Genomic DNA, 18,224 nt, shown 5'->3' with positions numbered 1-18,224 from the left:
TAACCTATTTGGTAAGGCGTCTGCTTTAACTAGAGAATTCTGAAATTAGGCAAGGAGTCAAAAGAGAATGGATGATGATGAATATTGAAAATCAAGAGCATGAATTAACATGACTTTGGTTAAAGGGACATAGCAATAAGGATTCATTCTGGATTTCTAAATAAATGAACCACAAAATGATAACTGACTAAATAATTGATAATTGGCATTATTGTGCAAACATCATTCAAGTTTCTCAAAATAGCAGAGAGGCTGCTGCAGTTTTAGAAGTAAATCTGGCAGAATATACATGGGTTGGGTGGGGAAGCTCATGACTGCACTCCCAGCATTTGCAAGGCCAAGACAGGAGGATTGGTGAGGCCAAGAGTTCAAAACCAGCCTGGCAACATAGCAAGACTTCATGTCTACAAAAATAGAAAGTTAACTAGGTATGGTGGCTTGTGGTTGTAGTCTCAGCTACTCAGGAGGCTGAGGCAGGTGGATTGCTTGAGCCAGAATGTCAAGGATGCAGTGAGCTATGATATTGCCACTTCACTCCCACCTGGGTAACAGAGAGAGACCCTGTCACTCAAAAAAAAAAGTATAAATATGGAAAGATAATAGATCATCCTATAAAGATAATACTATTTTTTCAAATATAAATCTAAATGTATGCATTTATATTGACTTTCTATGCATATGTATTCAATATAACATCTGATTTTGATTACATCTGAGTTAGTGTCAGGCAGTAAAACATTATTCTATTGAAGTTGTAATAGAGATATCTTTCTTATAAATTTACATATTTCTCAGAAAAATATCTGGTAACAAATGTTGGTATCATCAAATTTAAAACTCTGGGTAAAAATTAAGATTTCTCTTTCAAAATAGGTAAAAAATCAGATCAAAGAAGGCTGAGTACAATAAAACATTTTGAGAGAGAAAGATAGAGGCCATATTCACATAATTTGTATTATAGTATACTGTATATTCATTCTATTTTATTATAAGTTACTCTTGTTTATCTCTTACTTGTCTTATTTAAAAATTAAACTTTATCAGAAGTATGTGTGGACACAAAATAATAGTGTATATAGGGCTCAGTGTCAACTCCAGTCTCAAGAATTTACTGAGGGGCTTCAAATGCATTCCCTGCAGATAAAGACGAATTTCTGTGCTTAACTTACCCTTGTGTCTCCCTTCAGGAAAGAGCACACGAATGCCCCATGGAAAATTACAATCAAACATCAACTGATTTCATCTTATTAGGATTCTTCCCACCATCAAGAATTGGCCTTTTCCTCTTCATCCTCATTGTTCTCATTTTCCTGATGGCTCTAATTGGAAACCTATCCATGATTCTTCTCATCTTCTTGGACACCCATCTCCACACACCCATGTATTTCCTGCTTAGTCAGCTCTCCCTCATTGACCTAAATTATATCTCCACCATTGTTCCTAAGATGGCTTCTGATTTTCTGTCTGGTAACAAGTCTATCTCCTTCACTGGGTGTGGGATTCAGAGTTTCTTCTTCTTGGCATTAGGAGGTGCAGAAGCACTACTTTTGGCATCTATGGCCTATGATCGTTACATTGCTATTTGCTTTCCTCTTCACTATCCCATCCGCATGAGCAAAAGAGTGTGTGTGCTGATGATAACAGGGTCTTGGATCATAGGCTCGATCAATGCTTGTGCTCACACTGTATATGTACTCCATATTCCTTATTGCCGATCCAGGGCCATCAATCATTTCTTCTGTGATGTCCCAGCAATGGTGACTCTGGCCTGCATGGACACCTGGGTCTATGAGGGCACAGTGTTTTTGAGCACCACCATCTTTCTCTTGTTTCCCTTCATTGGTATTTTATGTTCCTACGGCCAGGTTCTCCTTGCTGTCTACCACATGAAATCTGCAGAAGGGAGGAAGAAAGCCTACCTGACCTGCAGCACCCACCTCACTGTAGTAACTTTCTACTGTGCACCTTTTGTCTACACCTACCTACGTCCAAGATACCTGCGATCTCCAACAGAGGACAAGGTTCTGGCTGTCTTCTATACCATCCTCACCCCAGTGCTCAACCCCATCATCTATAGCCTAAGGAAGAAGGAGGTGATGGGGGCCCTGACACGAGTGAGTCAGGGAATCTGCTCTGGGAAAATGTAGAAACATTTTCTACCTAAGGTCTCAGGACTCAGATACACATCCATCCAGCAGTGTATAGTAATTAAAATATTATTTCAATCCTAGAGTTCAGGAGCTAAAAGTAATCAAGGTAAGAGAAAAAAATCACTGATTTCTGGACAAAATTGTTTTACATATATATGTATATATAACTCCAAACAACCTTTTTTCTTCATGGCATTGTTTCCATAAATTTTGAAAGCACCTACTTTTACTAATATGTTGTCAATGAGAATTTTTGTTTTTGGTCATGCAGAAATGGAAATGAAATTGGTCTAACTGAAGTTGGCACTCAGCATAACAATTTCCTTATGGTCAATTTATTTTCCAGTAATTTTAAGTTTACTTTTTTGTTTATGTCTAAAACAAAACAAAAAATAAGTCTCTTGACTTGGTGTATCTAGTTGAAAGCTGTAAGATGTTTTGTCTTTCTTATCTTAGACACTTAACGTACCAATTACTCATTCTTTCAATTTAGGTAACTCATTACACAGTTTAGCAGAGAGCTCATCAGGGATTCTTAAGTCCTGATACCACTCTGGATGGCCTATGACAAGATTATGTTCTTTATAGGGGAATGAATCCCAGGAAATGATTTAACATTAGGTATATTTTAGATCAACAACAAGGACTGGAACGTGCTAGCAGTAATAAAAATGATTACATTTAGGTCTTTAACCTGTTTTGAGTTGATTTGGATATAGTGTAAGGACTGGGAGTTTATTTTCATTTTTCTGCTTAAAAATATCCAGTTTTGCCAGCACCTTATATTGAAGACACTGTCTTTTTCCCAATGAATGTTCTGGGTGCTGTTGTCAAAAATTAGTTGCACAGAAAGGTTTTGCTTGTTCTCACTCCTATGCGGGAGCTAGAATTTTTAAAAACTGAACTAGTGGAAATAGAGAAGAGACTGATGGTCACCAGAGGGTGGGAAGGGTACAGGGGAGGGATGATAAAGTGGGGATGGCTAATAGTTGCAAAAACATAATTAGATAGAATGAATAAGAGTCAGTATTTGATAGCACAATAGAGTAACTATAGTAAACAATAATTTATTGTAGAATTTATTGTATGTATTAAAGAGTAACTGAAAGAGTGGAATTGGAATGTTCCCAACACAAAGAAATAACACATATTTGAGGTGATGGTTACCCCAATTAACCCGATTTGATCATTACGCATTGTATGCCTTTATCAAAGCATCACATACCCTCCGCAATTACATATTACTATTATGTATCCATAGTAATTAAAATAAAAGAACCAGTTCACTGTAGATATATGAATTTATTTCTGGGTTCTCTGTTCTGTTTCATTGTTCTATGTGTCTGTTTTTATGCCAGTACCATTCTGTTTTGGTTATTCCATGTTTGTAGTATAGTTTGAAGTTTGGTACTCATGCCTCCAGTTTTTTCTTTTTATTCTACAGTGCTTTGACTATTTGGGGTCTTTAATAGTTCCATACAAATCTTAAATAATGGTTTTTACTATTTATGTGCAGAATGTCATTGGTATTTTGATAGACATTGCATTGAATCTGTAGTTTGGTTATTTAAATAATATTAATTCTTCCAATCCATGAGCATTGGATTTCTTTCCATTCATTTGTATTCCTCTTCATTTTCTTTCACCAGTGATTTGTAGAAATACATTCTAGTGTTCTCTTCCATGATTACAGTTAACGGTAAAGTATTACATAGTTCAATGCTCTTTAAATGTCATTTCTATTTCTAAGCCTGTGGATATTTGTTTTACCTTATTGTAGCAGTTAAAACATAAATTTTGAACTTGTTTTATAAATCAGACTATGTCTTTGTTGTGCTTTTTTGCAATGAGCAGTGTGTATTTTTATTTTGTAATGATTTACTAACAAAGTTTACTGCCTTGGCTTCCTGGCATTTCCTGTCCTGATATTCACTCAGATAGGTCATATTCCATGAATACAACAGGGAGGGGCTTTGGGACAGAGAGAAAATAGGCCTTCCATCACGAGTCACTTGCTGCTGCCAGGGAGAACACCTCCTCTCTTCCCAGGTACGGACATTTGTACCCAACTGCCACCTGTGCCACTGCTTCTGTCATCACCACCAATCTGAGCCCAGCCACACCCAAGCCACTCCTTGGAATCCTGTGGTGCTGTGAAGTATTACAAGGTGTGTGTGTGTGTGTGTGTGCATGCCTGAGAAGGCCAGGCAAATTGCCCCATGTGGGTGATGCCTTAGCCCCCTTGTGTAGTCATTTCTACTGGACCAAAACTGCTTGCTAATGCTGCCAACCTGTCCAGCTCTTCTGTCACATGCATACTCAGAGATGAAATTATTAAATATTCCAATGATAACAGCAGAGCATGAAACCACGCATGGAGCCCTTTGAGTGTGGGACCTTGTGCATAGGTCCATGAAGCCAGTCCTGAGAAGGATGGGAAGAGTGAGCAGGAAGTGAATGAGATCATGCAGTCTAGGATAGTGGTGGGATTGTGAGATGGTCTGGGTGTTTGTATCCTCCCAAAATCCATATGCTTAAATCTTAACCCTCAATGTCATAGTATTAGGAGTTGGGGCCTTTTGGGAAATGATCAGGTCATGAGGATAGCACCCTCTTGAATAAGATTAATGCCTTTCTAAAGGAGGCTCACGGGAGCTTGTTTGTCCCTTCTACCATGTGAGGTTACAGCAGATGGTGCCATCTACGGTGTCATAGAAGCCACCATCTATGAACCAGAAAGCAAGCCTTCTCAGGACACTGAATCTTCAGTCACTTTGTCTTAAGACAAAGAACTTCCCAGCTTCCACAACTCTGAGAAATACATTTCTCTTGTTTATAGGTTACCCAGTTTAAGACGTTTTTGTCATAGAAGCTTGAATAGACCAAGACACAATACCTGCTGTTTTTTGTTAGTTGTTATTACTGGAAAAAGCCTGAGGGAAGACTGAATTAAGCAGTGGTGCCCAGTTCAGACCCTTTACCCATTCCAGGTAGTGATTCATGGAGGGAATCAGGAGACCTAGCTGTATGATTTTCTGTGACATACCATGGCTTTGGGAAAATCATTCCATCTCTCTGAAGTTAGTTTACTGAAAAACAATATGGATGCCTTTACCTTATTGGTAAATGGCATCATTGAAGTCCCACCTACTGACATTCCTGTATAGGCAACGGTAATCCTATTTTTCATGCCAGTGTCTCTGTGAATGGAGATAAAGAGGTCACCAATGAATGCTGAGCATTTCAAGGCTATCAGAAATGACTTTAAAATTTGTTTACCCCTGTAGGCTCTGGCTCAGGAAAGCAATAAGCTCGTCCCCACTGACATAGTATCTGTACTCAGAGGCCACTCCTTTCCCCTTGTGGTCATTAAGAAGAACAACGGAGAAAGAAGTCAAATTATCCAAATATACTGTCATTTGCTACATTGTTTATGAGAATGTAGTCCTGATAATTTTGAAAGTTGGACAATAATTCCTCTTGGGGAAATTAATGAATTCATTACCTCACAGAGTCCTTGGCTCACTGTTCATTGTGCCTCGTTTTAGCCATTTTTCTTTCCATCCAAATGTTATGCTGTGGTTATTTTTCACTTCACAGTCATTCTTTAATTCTTTCGTGTCCTCAGGATAGAAGATGCAAATTTTACAGCATGTGGTATCTATTAGCATTTCATACCACACAGTGTGCATTTAGAAATTTCTTATGTATTAAATTAGCAAAGTTTGATTTATGGAAAGGGACATGAGTATTCATTCTATTTTGAAGGATGAGTAACTTTCTTTTTTTTTGCATTTTTTTAAATTTATTATTATTATACTGTAAGTTTTAGGGTACATGCGCACAATGTGCAGGTTATACATGTGCCATGCTGGTGCGCTGCACCCACTAACTCATCATCTAGCATTAGGTATATCTCCCAATGCTATCCCTCCCCCCTCCCCCCACCCCACAACAGTCCCCAGAGTGTGATGTTCCCCTTCCTGTGTCCATGTGTTCTCATTGTTCAATTCCCACGTATGAGTGAGAATATGCAGTGTTTGGTTTTTTGTTCTTGCGATAGTTTACTGAGAATGATGATTTATCACAACAAGCTGTGGTTCAATAGTGAAGTAATTGAGTAGAGTGAAGGAGTGAATTACATGCCATCCACAAATATGCTGAGTCAGCATGTTTATTAGTTTGAGCTGAAAACATGTGAGAAATTTTGGTTGACGTTGGAGAAAAAGGTTATCTCACCTGTCTTTTCAGCATGCAGCAAGTTCTAAAGATTCTTCCAGGAATCTCTGGTACATTCTGATACTGTTCCAGTACCCTCTCTGTATCAGAATAGAAAATAGCCCTTCGCCAGAGCCTGACAGCTGGAGGAATGCAGTCTGAATAATAAACTACCAGAATTAACCCTTATTTTTCACTATCTTTACACCCCCATATACCTCCTAGTAACTCCCTTGGAATGTATGGCTTTGAGCCAGTTTCTCTTTTTTCCGTATTTTTTTCTGCAACTTATCATTCTTTGTCTAAAATTATAAAAGCATCTTGCTTTGACCATTTATTTGGACTTCACACTCTTGTGAAGATTCCCATGTACATGTAAAATGAATAAAACTTATATGCTTTCCCTCGTTAATCTGTCTTGTATCAATTTGTTTCCTAGACCTTGGCAAAAAACTCACAGAGGATATAAAGTGGGTGAGGTAGAGGTGATCCCTCATGTTTCTATAGAAGTAATAATTGTCTTCCTTTTGTAAGATTTACCTCAACCCCACTACTAATTTTTTTTTACTTGCCTTTAAAATCTGGAGAAAAAATAGGCAATTATTTTACAGATGAAATATCTTATCAATCACTGAATACTTAGTCAGTACTTAGAGCATTTTAGGAGAATACAAAGATGAATACATGGATCACACATGTTGGACTGAGGTCAATTTGACATTTGGGACTTAATCTCAGCTATTTTGTCTCACTGCCACAAATTCAATCATATGATCCTTTTAATTTTATCTGCTAAATATTTTAAAATACATTTGTCTTCCTCAATCCCTCTATTCACTGCCTTTACTTTTGATAGGGTTTTCCCTCTTTAAGGAAACTTAAAATTTCAGAAATTTTGTCTTTACCACAAGTAGTGTGTTATTTACCTTCAGTATCCTCTATGCATTCTATAATTGTAAGCTGTCTGGTGAAGCTAGCAGTGCCAATTAGATAGTTGCAAAGATATTTCTCTGGTGCTAAAACTTAACTAGTGAGGATAGCTACCAGGGATCAGATGCTAAATACTGATTCAATAGACTTTATTAAAAGTAAATGATCACAAGCATCTACAATTTGCAGGAAAAAGCATTAATTCCAGGAGAAGAAGAAGGTCTTAATGTCAGGGAGCAGTCATTGGCTATGTGACACTGATTTAAAGTGCAAGAAGTAATTCAGCAGGGCTACTAATTTTATCACAAGTTAAAGTTAATTTCTGGATTAAACATCTCATAAGTTTTGAATGGTTTATCCCTATTTGCACTAGAAATTTTACCTTTTCAATGTGCAGTTTTACCAGCATAAAGTGTATTGAAAATCTCAGTATCATATTATAGCAGAACTGTCTACTTTTACATATTATCAACTAAAACACCTTTTCAGCCCCCTAATAAACTGATTTGTTAGAAATATAGTTATACTGTATCTTCACAGGTAGTTTTAATTGGCTTCCTCTGAATTGCTGAGTTTAATTGTTCCTAGATAGTTGCATGTTTTTTAAAAATCCAGGAAAAACTCCTAAGTATAATAAAAATATTTGGTGTAATTATTTGCTCATATTATTCTTTTTGTAGATTAATTTTCTTTAATATCTAAATAATATGAGGGCTGGCAGCCAAGATGGCCAAATAGGAACAGCTCCAGTCTACGGCTCCCAGCGTGAGCAATGCAGAAAACGGGTGATTTCTGCATTTCCATCTGAGGTACCGGGTTCATCTCACTAGGGAGTGCCAGACAGTGGGCACAGGACAGTGGGTGCAGCACCGAAGCAGGGAGAGGCATTGCCTCACTCAGGAAGCACAAGGGGTCAGGGAGTTCCCTTTCCTAGTCAAAGATAGGGGTGACAGACGGCACCTGGAAAATCGGGTCACTCCCACCCTAATACTGCGCTTTTCCGACGGGCTTAAAAAATGGCGCACCAGGAGATTATATCCTGCACATGCCTCGGAGGGTCCTACGCCCACAGAGTCTCGCTGATTGCTAGCACAGCAGTCTGAGATCAAACTGCAAGGCGGCAGCGAGGCTGGGGGAGGGGCGCCCGCCATTGCCCAGGCTTGCTTAGGTAAACAAAGCAGCCGGTAAGCTCGAACTGGGTGGAGCCCACCACAGCTCAAGGAGGCCAGCCTGACTCTGTAGGCTCCACCTCTGGGGGCAGGGCACAGACAAACAAAAAGACAGCGGTAACCTCTGCAGACTTAAATGTCCCTGTCTGACAGCTTTGAAGAGAGCAGTGGTTCTCCCAGCACGCAGCTGGAGACCTGAGAAAGGGCAGACTGCCTCCTCAAGTGGGTCCCTGACCCCTGACCCCCAAGCAGCCTAACTGGGAGGCACCCCCCAGTAGGGGCAGACTGACACCTCACACGGCCAGGTACTCCTCTGAGACAAAATTTCCAGAGGAATGATCAGACAGCAGCATTCGCAGTTCACGAAAATCCACTGTTCTGCAGCCACCACTGCTGGTACCCAGGCAAACAGGGTCTGGAGTGGACCTCTAGCAAACTCCAACAGACCTGCAGCTGAGGGTCCTGTCTGTTAGAAGGAAAACTAACCAACAGAAAGGACATCCACACCAAAAACCCATCTGTACATCACCATCATCAAAGACCAAAAGTAAATAAAACCACAAAGATGGGGAAAAAACAGAGCAGAAAAACTGGAAACTCTAAAAAGCAGAGCACTTCTCCTCCTCCAAAGGAATGCAGTTCCTCATCAGCAACGGAACAAAGCTGGATTGAGAATGACTTTGACGAGAGAAGAAGGCTTCAGATGATCAAACTACTCCGAGCTACAGGAGGAAATTCAAACCAAGGGCAAAGAAGTTAAAAACTTTGAAAAAAATTTAGATGAAAGTATAACTAGAATAACGAATGCAGAGAAGTGCTTAAAGGAGCTGATGGAGCTGAAAGCCAAGGCTCGAGAACTACATGAAGAATGCAGAAGCCTCAGGAGCCGATGCAATCAACTGGAAGAAAGGGTATCAGTGATGGAAGATGAAATGAATGAAATGAAGTGAGAAGGGAAGTTTAGAGAAAAAAGAATAAAAAGAAATGAACAAAGCCTCCAAGAAATATGGGACTATGTGAAAAGACCAAATCTATGTCTGATTGGTGTACCTGAAAGTGACGGGGAGAATGGAACCAAGTTGGAAAACACTCAGCAGGAGAACTTCCCCAATCTAGCAAGGCAGGCCAAAATTCAGATTCAGGAAATACAGAGAATGCTACAAAGATACTCCTCGTGAAGAGCAACTCCAAGACACATAATTGTCAGATTCACTAAAGTTGAAATGAAGGAAAAAATGTTAAGGGCAGCCAGAGAGAAAGGTCGGGTTACCCACAAAGGGAAGCCCATCAGGCTAATGGTAGATCTCTTGGCAGAAACTCTTCAAGCCAGAAGAGAGTGGGGGCCAATATTCAACATTCTTAAAGAAAAGAATTTTCAACCCAGAATATCATATCCAGCCAAACTAAGCTTCATAAGTGAAGGAGAAATAAAATGCTTTACAGACAAGCAAATGCTGAGAGATTTTGTCACCACCAGGCCTGCCCTAAAAGAGTTCCTGAAGGTAGCACTAAACATGGAAAGGAACAACCGGTACCAGCCACTGCAAAATCATGCCAAATTGTAAAGACCATCGATGCTAGGAAGAAACTGCATCAACTGTCAAGCAAAATAACCAGCTAACATCATAATGACAGGATCAAATTCACACATAACAATATTAACTTTAAATGTAAATGGACTAAATGCTCTAATTAAAAGACACAGACTGGCAAATTGGATAAAGAGTCAAGACCCATCAGTGTGCTGTATTCAGGAAACCCATCTCACAGGCAGAGACACACATAGGCTCAAAATAAAAGGGTGGAGGAAGATCTACCAGGGAAATGGAAAACAAAAAAAGGCAGGGGTTGCAATCCTAGTCTCTGATAAAACAGACTTTAAACCAACAAAGATCAAAAGAGACAAAGAAGGCCATCACATAATGGTAAAGGGATCAATTCAACAAGAAGAGCTAACTATCCTAAATATATATGCACCCAATACAGGAGCACCCAGATTCATAAAGCAAGTCCTGAGTGACCTACAAAGAGACTTAGACTCCCACACAATAATAATGGGAGACTTTAACACCCCACTGTCAACATTAGACAGATCAACGAGACAGAAAGTTAACAAGGATACCCAGGAATTGAACTCAGCTCTGCACCAAGCAGACCTAATAGACATCTACAGAACTCTCCACCCCAAATCAACAGAATATACATTTTTTTCAGCACCACACCACACCTATTCCAAAATTGACCACATAGTTGGAAGTAAAGCTCTCCTCAGCAAATGTGAAAGAACAGAAATTATAACAAACTGTCTCTCAGACCACAGTGCAATCAAACTAAAACTCAGGATTAAGAATCTCACTCAAAACTGCTCAACTACATGGAAACTGAACAACCTTCTCCTGAATGACTACTGGGTACATAACAAAATGAAGGCAGAAATAAAGATGTTCTTTGAAACCAACAAGAACAAAGACACAACATACCAGGATCTCTGGGACACATTCAAAGCCATGTGTAGAGGGAAATTTATAGCACTAAATGCCCACAAGAGAAAGCAGGAAAGATCCAAAATTGACACCCTAACATCACAATTAAAAGAACTAGAAAAGCAAGAGCAAACACATTCAAAAGCTAGCAGAAGGCAAGAAATAACTAAAATCAGAGCACAACTGAAGGAAATAGAGACACAAAAAACCCTTCAAAAAATTAATGAATCCAGGAGCTGGTTTTTTGAAAGGATCAACAAAAGTGATAGACCACTAGCAAGACTAATAAAAAAAAAAGAGGGAAGAATCAAATAGATGCAATAAAAAATGATAAAGGTGATATCACCACTGATCCCACAGAAATACAAACAATCATCAGAGAATACTACAAACACCTCCACACAAATAGACTAGAAAATCTGGAAGAAATGGATAAATTCCTCAACACATACACCCTCCCAAGACTAAACCAGGAAGAAGTTGAATCTCTGAATAGACCAATAACAGGCTCTGAAATTGTGGCAATAATCAATAGCTTACCAACAAAAAAGAGTCCAGGACCAGATGGATTCACAGCTGAATTCTACCAGAGGTACAAGGAGGAACTGGTACCATTCCTTCTGAAACTATTCCAATCAATAGAAAAAGAGGGAATCCTCCCTAACTCATTTTATGAGGCCAGCATCATCCTGATACCAAAGCCAGGCAGAGACACAACCAAAAAAGAGAATTTTAGACCAATATCCTTGATGAACATTGATGCAAAAATCCTCAATAAAATACTGGCAAACCGAATCCAGCAGCACATCAAAAAGCTTATCCACCATGATAAAGTGGGCTTCATCCCTGGGATGCAAGCTGCTTCAATATACGCAAATCAATAAATGTAATCCAGCATATAAACAGAACCAAAGACAAAAACCACATGATTATCTCAATAGATGCAGAAAAGGCCTTTGACAAAATTCAACAACTCTTCATGCTAAAAACTCTCAATAAATTAGGTATTGATGGGACATATCTCAAAATGATAAGAGCTATCTATGACAAACCCACAGCCAATATCATACTGAATGGGCAAAAACTGGAAGCATTCCCTTTGAAAACTGGCACAAGACAGGGATGCCCTCTCTCACCACTCCTATTCAACATAGTGTTGGAAGTTCTGGCCAGGGCAATCAGGCAGGAGAACGAAATAAAGGGTATTCAATTAGGAAAAGAGGAAGTCAAATTGTCCCTGTTTGCAGATGACATGATTGTATATCTAGAAAACCCTGTTGTCTCAGCCCAAAATCTCCTTAAGCTGATAAGCAACTTCAGCAAAGTCTCAGGATACAAAATCAATGTACAAAAATCACAAGCATTCTTATACACCAATAACAGACAAACAGAGAGCCAAATCATGAGTGAACTCCCATTCACAATTGCTTCAAAGAGAATAAAATACCTAGGAATCCAACTTACAAGGGACGTGAAGGACCTCTTCAAGGAGAACTACAAACCACTGCTCAATGAAATAAAAGAGGATACAAACAAATGGAAGAACATTCCTTGCTCATGAGTAGGAAAAATCAATATCGTGAAAATGGCCATACTGCCCAAGGTAATTTACAGATTCAATGCCATCCCCATCAAGCTACCAATGACTTTCTTCACAGAATTGGAAAAAACTACTTTAAAGTTCATATGGAACCAGAAAAGAGCCCACATTGCCAAGTCAATCCTAAGCAAAAAGAACAAAGCTGGAGGCATCACACTGCCTGACTTCAAACTATACTACAAGGCTACAGTAACCAAAACAGCATGGTACTGGTACCAAAACAGAGATATAGATCAACGGAACAGAACAGAGCCCTCAGAAATAACGCTGCATATCTATGGCTATCTGATCTTTGACAAACCTGAGAAAAACAAGCAATGGGGAAAGGATTCCCTATTTAATAAATGGTGCTGGGAAAACTGGCTAGCCATATGTAGAAAGCTGAAACTGGATCCCTTCCTTACACCTTATACAAAAATTAATTCAAGATGGATTAAAGACTTAAACGTTAGACCTAAAACCATAAAAACCCTAGAAGAAAACCTAGGCATTACCATTCAGGACACAGGTATGGGCAAGGACTTCATGTCTAAAACACCAAAAGCAATGGCAACAAAAGCCAAAATTGACAAATGGGATCTAATTAAACTAAAGAGCTTCTGCACAGCAAAAGAAACTACCATCAGAGTGAATAGGCAACCTACAAAATGGGAGAAAATTTTCACAACCTACTCATCTGACAAAGGGCTAATATCCAGAACCTACAAGGACCTCAAACAAATTTACAGGAAAAAAACAAACAACCCCATCAAAAAGTGGGCAAAGTACATGAACAGACATTTCTCAAAAGAAGACATTTATGCAGCTAAAAAACACATGAAAAAATGCTCACCATCACTGGCCATCAGAGAAATGCAAATCAAAACCACAATGAGATACCATCTCACACTAGTTAGAATGGCAATCATTAAAAAGTCAGGAAACAACAGGTGCTGGAGAGGCTGTGGAGAAATAGGAACACTTTTACACTGTTGGTGGGACTGTAAACTAGTTCAACCATTGTGGAAGTCAGTGTGGCGATTCCTCAGGGATCTAGAACTAGAAATACCATTTGACCCAGCCATCCCATTACTGGGTATATACCCAAAGGACTATAAATCATGCTGCTATAAAGACACATGCACAGGTATGTTTATTGTGTCACTATTCACAATAGCAAAGACTTGGAACCAACCCAAATGTCCAACAATGATAGACTGGATTAAGAAAATGTGGCACTTATACACCATGGAATACTATGCAGCCATAAAAATGATGACTTTATGCCCTTTGTAGGGACATGGATGAAACTGGAAATCATCATTCTCAGTCAACTATCGCAAGGACAAGAAACCAAACACCACATGTTCTCACTCAAAGGTGGGAATTGAACATTAAGAACACATGGACACTGGAAGGGGAATATCACACTCTGGGGACTGTTGTCGGGTGGGGGGAGGGATAGCATTAGGAGATATACCTAATGCTAAATGAGGAGTTAATGGGTGCAGCATACCAGCATGGCACATGTATACATATGTAACTAACCTGCACATTGTGCACACGTACCCTAAAACTTAAAGTGTAATAATAATAAAATAAAATAAATTAAAAAAAATAAATAAATAAAAATAAAGAAGCATGGATGTTAGCTTGCTAGTGGGTACAAATCAGGTAGATGATTTTTCATTAATGAAAGCGTGCATGGTTAAAAAAAGAAATATTATAGAAAAGTTAATATGTAGATAAATAACATGTTTTGACTAAAACATTAAACACTTAAAAACCACAAATCTCTCTCCATTGACACATGGACTAATATAAATATTAACTCTATAAAGCTCTAAAAAAGTAAGATGGCATCTTTTAACTTTTGAAGTATGTAATTTTTTTGTAGAGACAACTCATAAGAAAAGCCCACTGATTGTATAAAACGGAATTATATATCGGACTTAAAAAATTAAATCTCTGTTCTGTGAAATATACCATTAAAATAATAATCAGGCTAGCCAAAAAGCAAGAAAAATATTTACAGTACACGTTTGACAAAATACTTTTCTCCAGAATAAATAAAAAATTTAAAACTGAATAAAATAAATTAAAAACATTTTGGCCACAGATATAAAGATACTTTTCTTAAAATAACGTATATCAATGACCAGTAAGCATCTAAGAAGGTGCTGAACTTGATTATTCTCTAGGTAATGGCATATTTTAAAATGACGTGAAGATACCATCACTAGAAGGGCTAAAATTAAAAATATTCAAATGCCAAATGCTAGTGATGATGGAGAGTAATACGAGCTCTCAAACATTGCTGGTGGAGAGGTAAAATGTGTTAAAAAAAAGAAGTCAAATTATCTTTCTTCATTGACGATATGATTCTATACCTAGAAAACCCCAAAGACACAGCCAAAAGGCTTCTAGAACTGATAAACAACTTCAGCGAAGTTTCAGAATACAAAATAAACATACAAAAATCAATAGCATTTCTATACACCAATAACGTTCAAGCTGAGAGCAGGAACAGAACACTAAATAGTGAATGTCTCAGTTAAAAGTGCAAGCTAAGCATTGAGTACAGAAGGACACAAGCATGGTAACAAAAGACACTGAAGACTACTAAAGAGGTTAAGGAGAGGGAGACGTGGGGAGAAAAATTACCTATTGGGTGGTATGCTCACTACCTGGATGACAGAATTTGCACCCCAAAGCTCAGCATTATGCAATATACCATTTAACAAAACTGCACATGTACCCCTTGAATCTAAAATAAAAGTTGAAGTTAAAAATAAAAATCTTAGAAGACATAGACGAAAATCTTCTTTTTTTATTGTTATACTTTAAGTTTAGGGCATATGTGCACAATGTGCAGGTTTGATACATAGGTATACATGGGCCATGTTGGTTTGCTGCACCCATCAACTCATCATTTACATTAGGTGTTTCTCCTAATGCTGTCCCTCCCCCAGACCCCCAGCCCCTGAGAGTCCCCAGTGTGTGATGTTCCCCACCCTGTGTCCAAGGGATCTCGTTGTTCAATTCCCACCTATGAGTGAGAACATGAGGTATTTGATTTTCTGTCCTTGTGATAGTTTGCTGAGAATGGTTTCCACCTTCATCCATGTCCCTGCAAAGGACATGAACTCATTCTTTTTTATGGCTGCATAGTATTCCATGGTGTATATGTGCCACATTTTCTTAATGCAGTCTATCATTGATGGACATTTGGGTTGTGAATAGTGCCACAATAAACATATGTGTGCATGTGTCTTTATAGTAGCATGATTTATAATCCTTTGGGTATATACCCAGTAATAGGATTGCTGGGTCAAATGGTTATTCTAGTTCTAGATCCTTGAGGAATCACCACACTGTCTTCCACAATGGTTGAACTAATTTACACTCCCACCAACAATGTAAAAGCTTTCCTATTTCTCCACATCCTCTCCAGCATCTGTTGTTTCCTGACTTTTTAATGATTGCCATTCTAACTAGTGTGAGATGGTATCTCATTGTGGTTTTGATTTGCATTTTTCTGATGACCAGTGATGATGAGCATTTTTTCATTTGTCTTTTGGCTGCATAGATGTCTTCTTTTGAGAAATGTCTGTTCATATCCTTTGCCTACTTTTTGATGGGGTTGTTTGTTTTTCTCTTGTAAATTTGTTTGAGTTCTTTGTATATTCTGGATATTAGCCCTTTGTCAGATAAGTAGATTGCAAAAATTTTCTCCCATTCTGTAGGTTACCTGTTCACTCTGATGGTGGTTTCTTTTGCCATGCAGAATCTCTTTAATTGAATTGACCCCATTTGTCAATTTTGGCTTTTGTTGCCATTGCTTTTGGTGTTTTAGTCATGAAGCCCTTGCCCTTGCCTATGTCCTGAATGGTATTGCCTAGGTTTTCTTCTAGGGTTTTTATGGTTTTAGGTCTAACATTTAAGTCTTTAATCCATCTTGAATTAATTTTTATATAAGATCTAAGGGAGGGATCCAGTTTCAGCTTTCTACATATGGCTAGCCAGTTTTCCCAGCACCATTTTTAAATAGGGAATCCTTTCCCCATTTCTTGTTTTTCTCAGATTTGTCAAAGATCAGATGGTTGTAGATGTATGGCATTATTTCTGAGACCTCTATTCTGTTCCATTGGTCTATAATTCTGTTTTGGTACCAGTACCATGCTGCTTTGGTTACTGTAGCTTTGTAGTATAATTTGAAGTCAGGTAGTGTGATGCCTCCAGCTTTGTTCTTTTTGCTTAGGATTGTCTTGGCAATGTGGGCTCTTTTCTGGTTCCATATGAACTTTAAAGTAGTTTTTTACAGTTCTGTGAAGAAAGTCATTGGTAGCTTGATGGGGATGGCATTGAATGTATAAATTATGTTGGGCAGTATGGCCATTTTCATGGTATTGATTCTTCCTATCCATGAGCATGGAATATTCTTCCACTTGTTTTTGTCCTCTTTTATTTCGTTGAGCAGTGGTTTGTAGTTCTCCTTGAAAAGGTCCTTCATATCCCTTGTAAGTTGGATTCCTAGATATTTTATTATTTTTGTAGCAGTTGTGAATGGGAGTTCACTCATGATTTGGCTCTCTGTCTGTTAATGATGTATAGGAATGCTTGTGATTTTTGCACATTGATTTTGTATCCTGAGACTTTGCTGAATTTGCTTATCAGCTTAAGGAGTTTTTGGGCTGAGATGATGGGGTTTACTAAATATACATTCATGTTATCTGCAAACAGGGACAATTTGACTTCCTCATTTCCTAATTGCATACCCTTTATTTCTTTCTCTTGCCTAATTGCCCCGGCCATAATTTCCAACACTATGTTGAATAGGAGTTGTGAGAGAGGGCATCCTTGTCTTGTGCCAGTTGTCAAAGGGAATGCTTTCAATTTTGCCCACTCAATATGATATTGGCTGTGGGTTTGTCATAAATTGCTCTTACTATTTTGAGATACGTCCCATCAATACCTAGTTTATTGAGAGTGTTTAGCATGAAGCACTGTTGAATTTTGTCAAAGGCCTTTTCTGCATCTATTGAGATAATCGTGGTTTTTGTCATTGGTTCTGTTCATGTGATAAATTACATTTATTGATTTGTGTATATGAACCAGCCTTGAATCCCAGGGATGAAGCCAACTTGATTGTGGTGGATAAACTTTTTGATGTGTTGCTGCATTCGGTTTGCCAGTATTTTACTGAGGATTTTCGTATTGATGTTTATCAGGGATATCGGTCTAAAATTCTCTTTTTTTGTTGTGTCTCTGCCAGGCTTTGGTATCAGGATGATGCTGGCCTCATAAAATGAGTTAGGGAGGATTCCCTCTTTTTCTATTGATTGGAACAGTTTCAGAAGGAATGGTACCAGCTCCTCTTTGTACCTCTGGTAGAATTCAGCTGTGAATCTTTCTGGTCCTGGACTTTTTTTGGTGTAGGCTATTAATTATTGCCTCAATTTCAGAGCCTGTTATTTGTCTATTCAGAAATTCACCTTCTTTACTGGTTTAGTCTTTGTAGAGTCTATGTGTCCAGGAATTTATCCATTTGACATAGAAGAAAATCTTTATGACTTGGGGTTAGGGAAATAATTCTTAGGCATGACAGCAAAGACATGATCCATTAAGAAAAATGTCTAAGTAGGACTTCATGAAAATTAAAAACTTCTGTTAAAGGGAGATTAGAAGAAAATAT

General features: G+C 38.4%; 2 protein-coding genes across 2 annotated transcripts in view; both read left to right on the top strand.

Annotated features, from left to right (window-relative positions):
- Positions 1-18,224, top strand: part of OR2L13 (olfactory receptor family 2 subfamily L member 13) — a 176,182-nt gene that overhangs the window by 132,422 nt on the left and 25,536 nt on the right. The gene's annotated exons all lie outside the window — the stretch shown is intronic.
- Positions 1,027-5,369, top strand: LOC101132260 (olfactory receptor 2L3). The gene has a single exon (XM_004028730.5). The coding sequence runs from the start codon at positions 1,209-1,211 to the stop codon at positions 2,145-2,147; it is 939 nt and encodes a 312-aa protein (XP_004028779.4). The 5' UTR covers positions 1,027-1,208; the 3' UTR covers positions 2,148-5,369.

Source organism: Gorilla gorilla, chromosome 1 (assembly GCF_029281585.2).
Source record: "Gorilla gorilla gorilla isolate KB3781 chromosome 1, NHGRI_mGorGor1-v2.1_pri, whole genome shotgun sequence".
Lineage (NCBI taxonomy): Eukaryota > Metazoa > Chordata > Mammalia > Primates > Hominidae > Gorilla > Gorilla gorilla.
This window is presented reverse-complemented; position numbering and strand designations above follow the sequence as displayed.

What these genes read in the sequence shown, in the direction of transcription:
- LOC101132260 (XM_004028730.5), top strand. Translation starts at nt 1,209, where the DNA reads ATGGAAAATTACAATCAAACATCAACTGATTTCATCTTATTAGGATTC.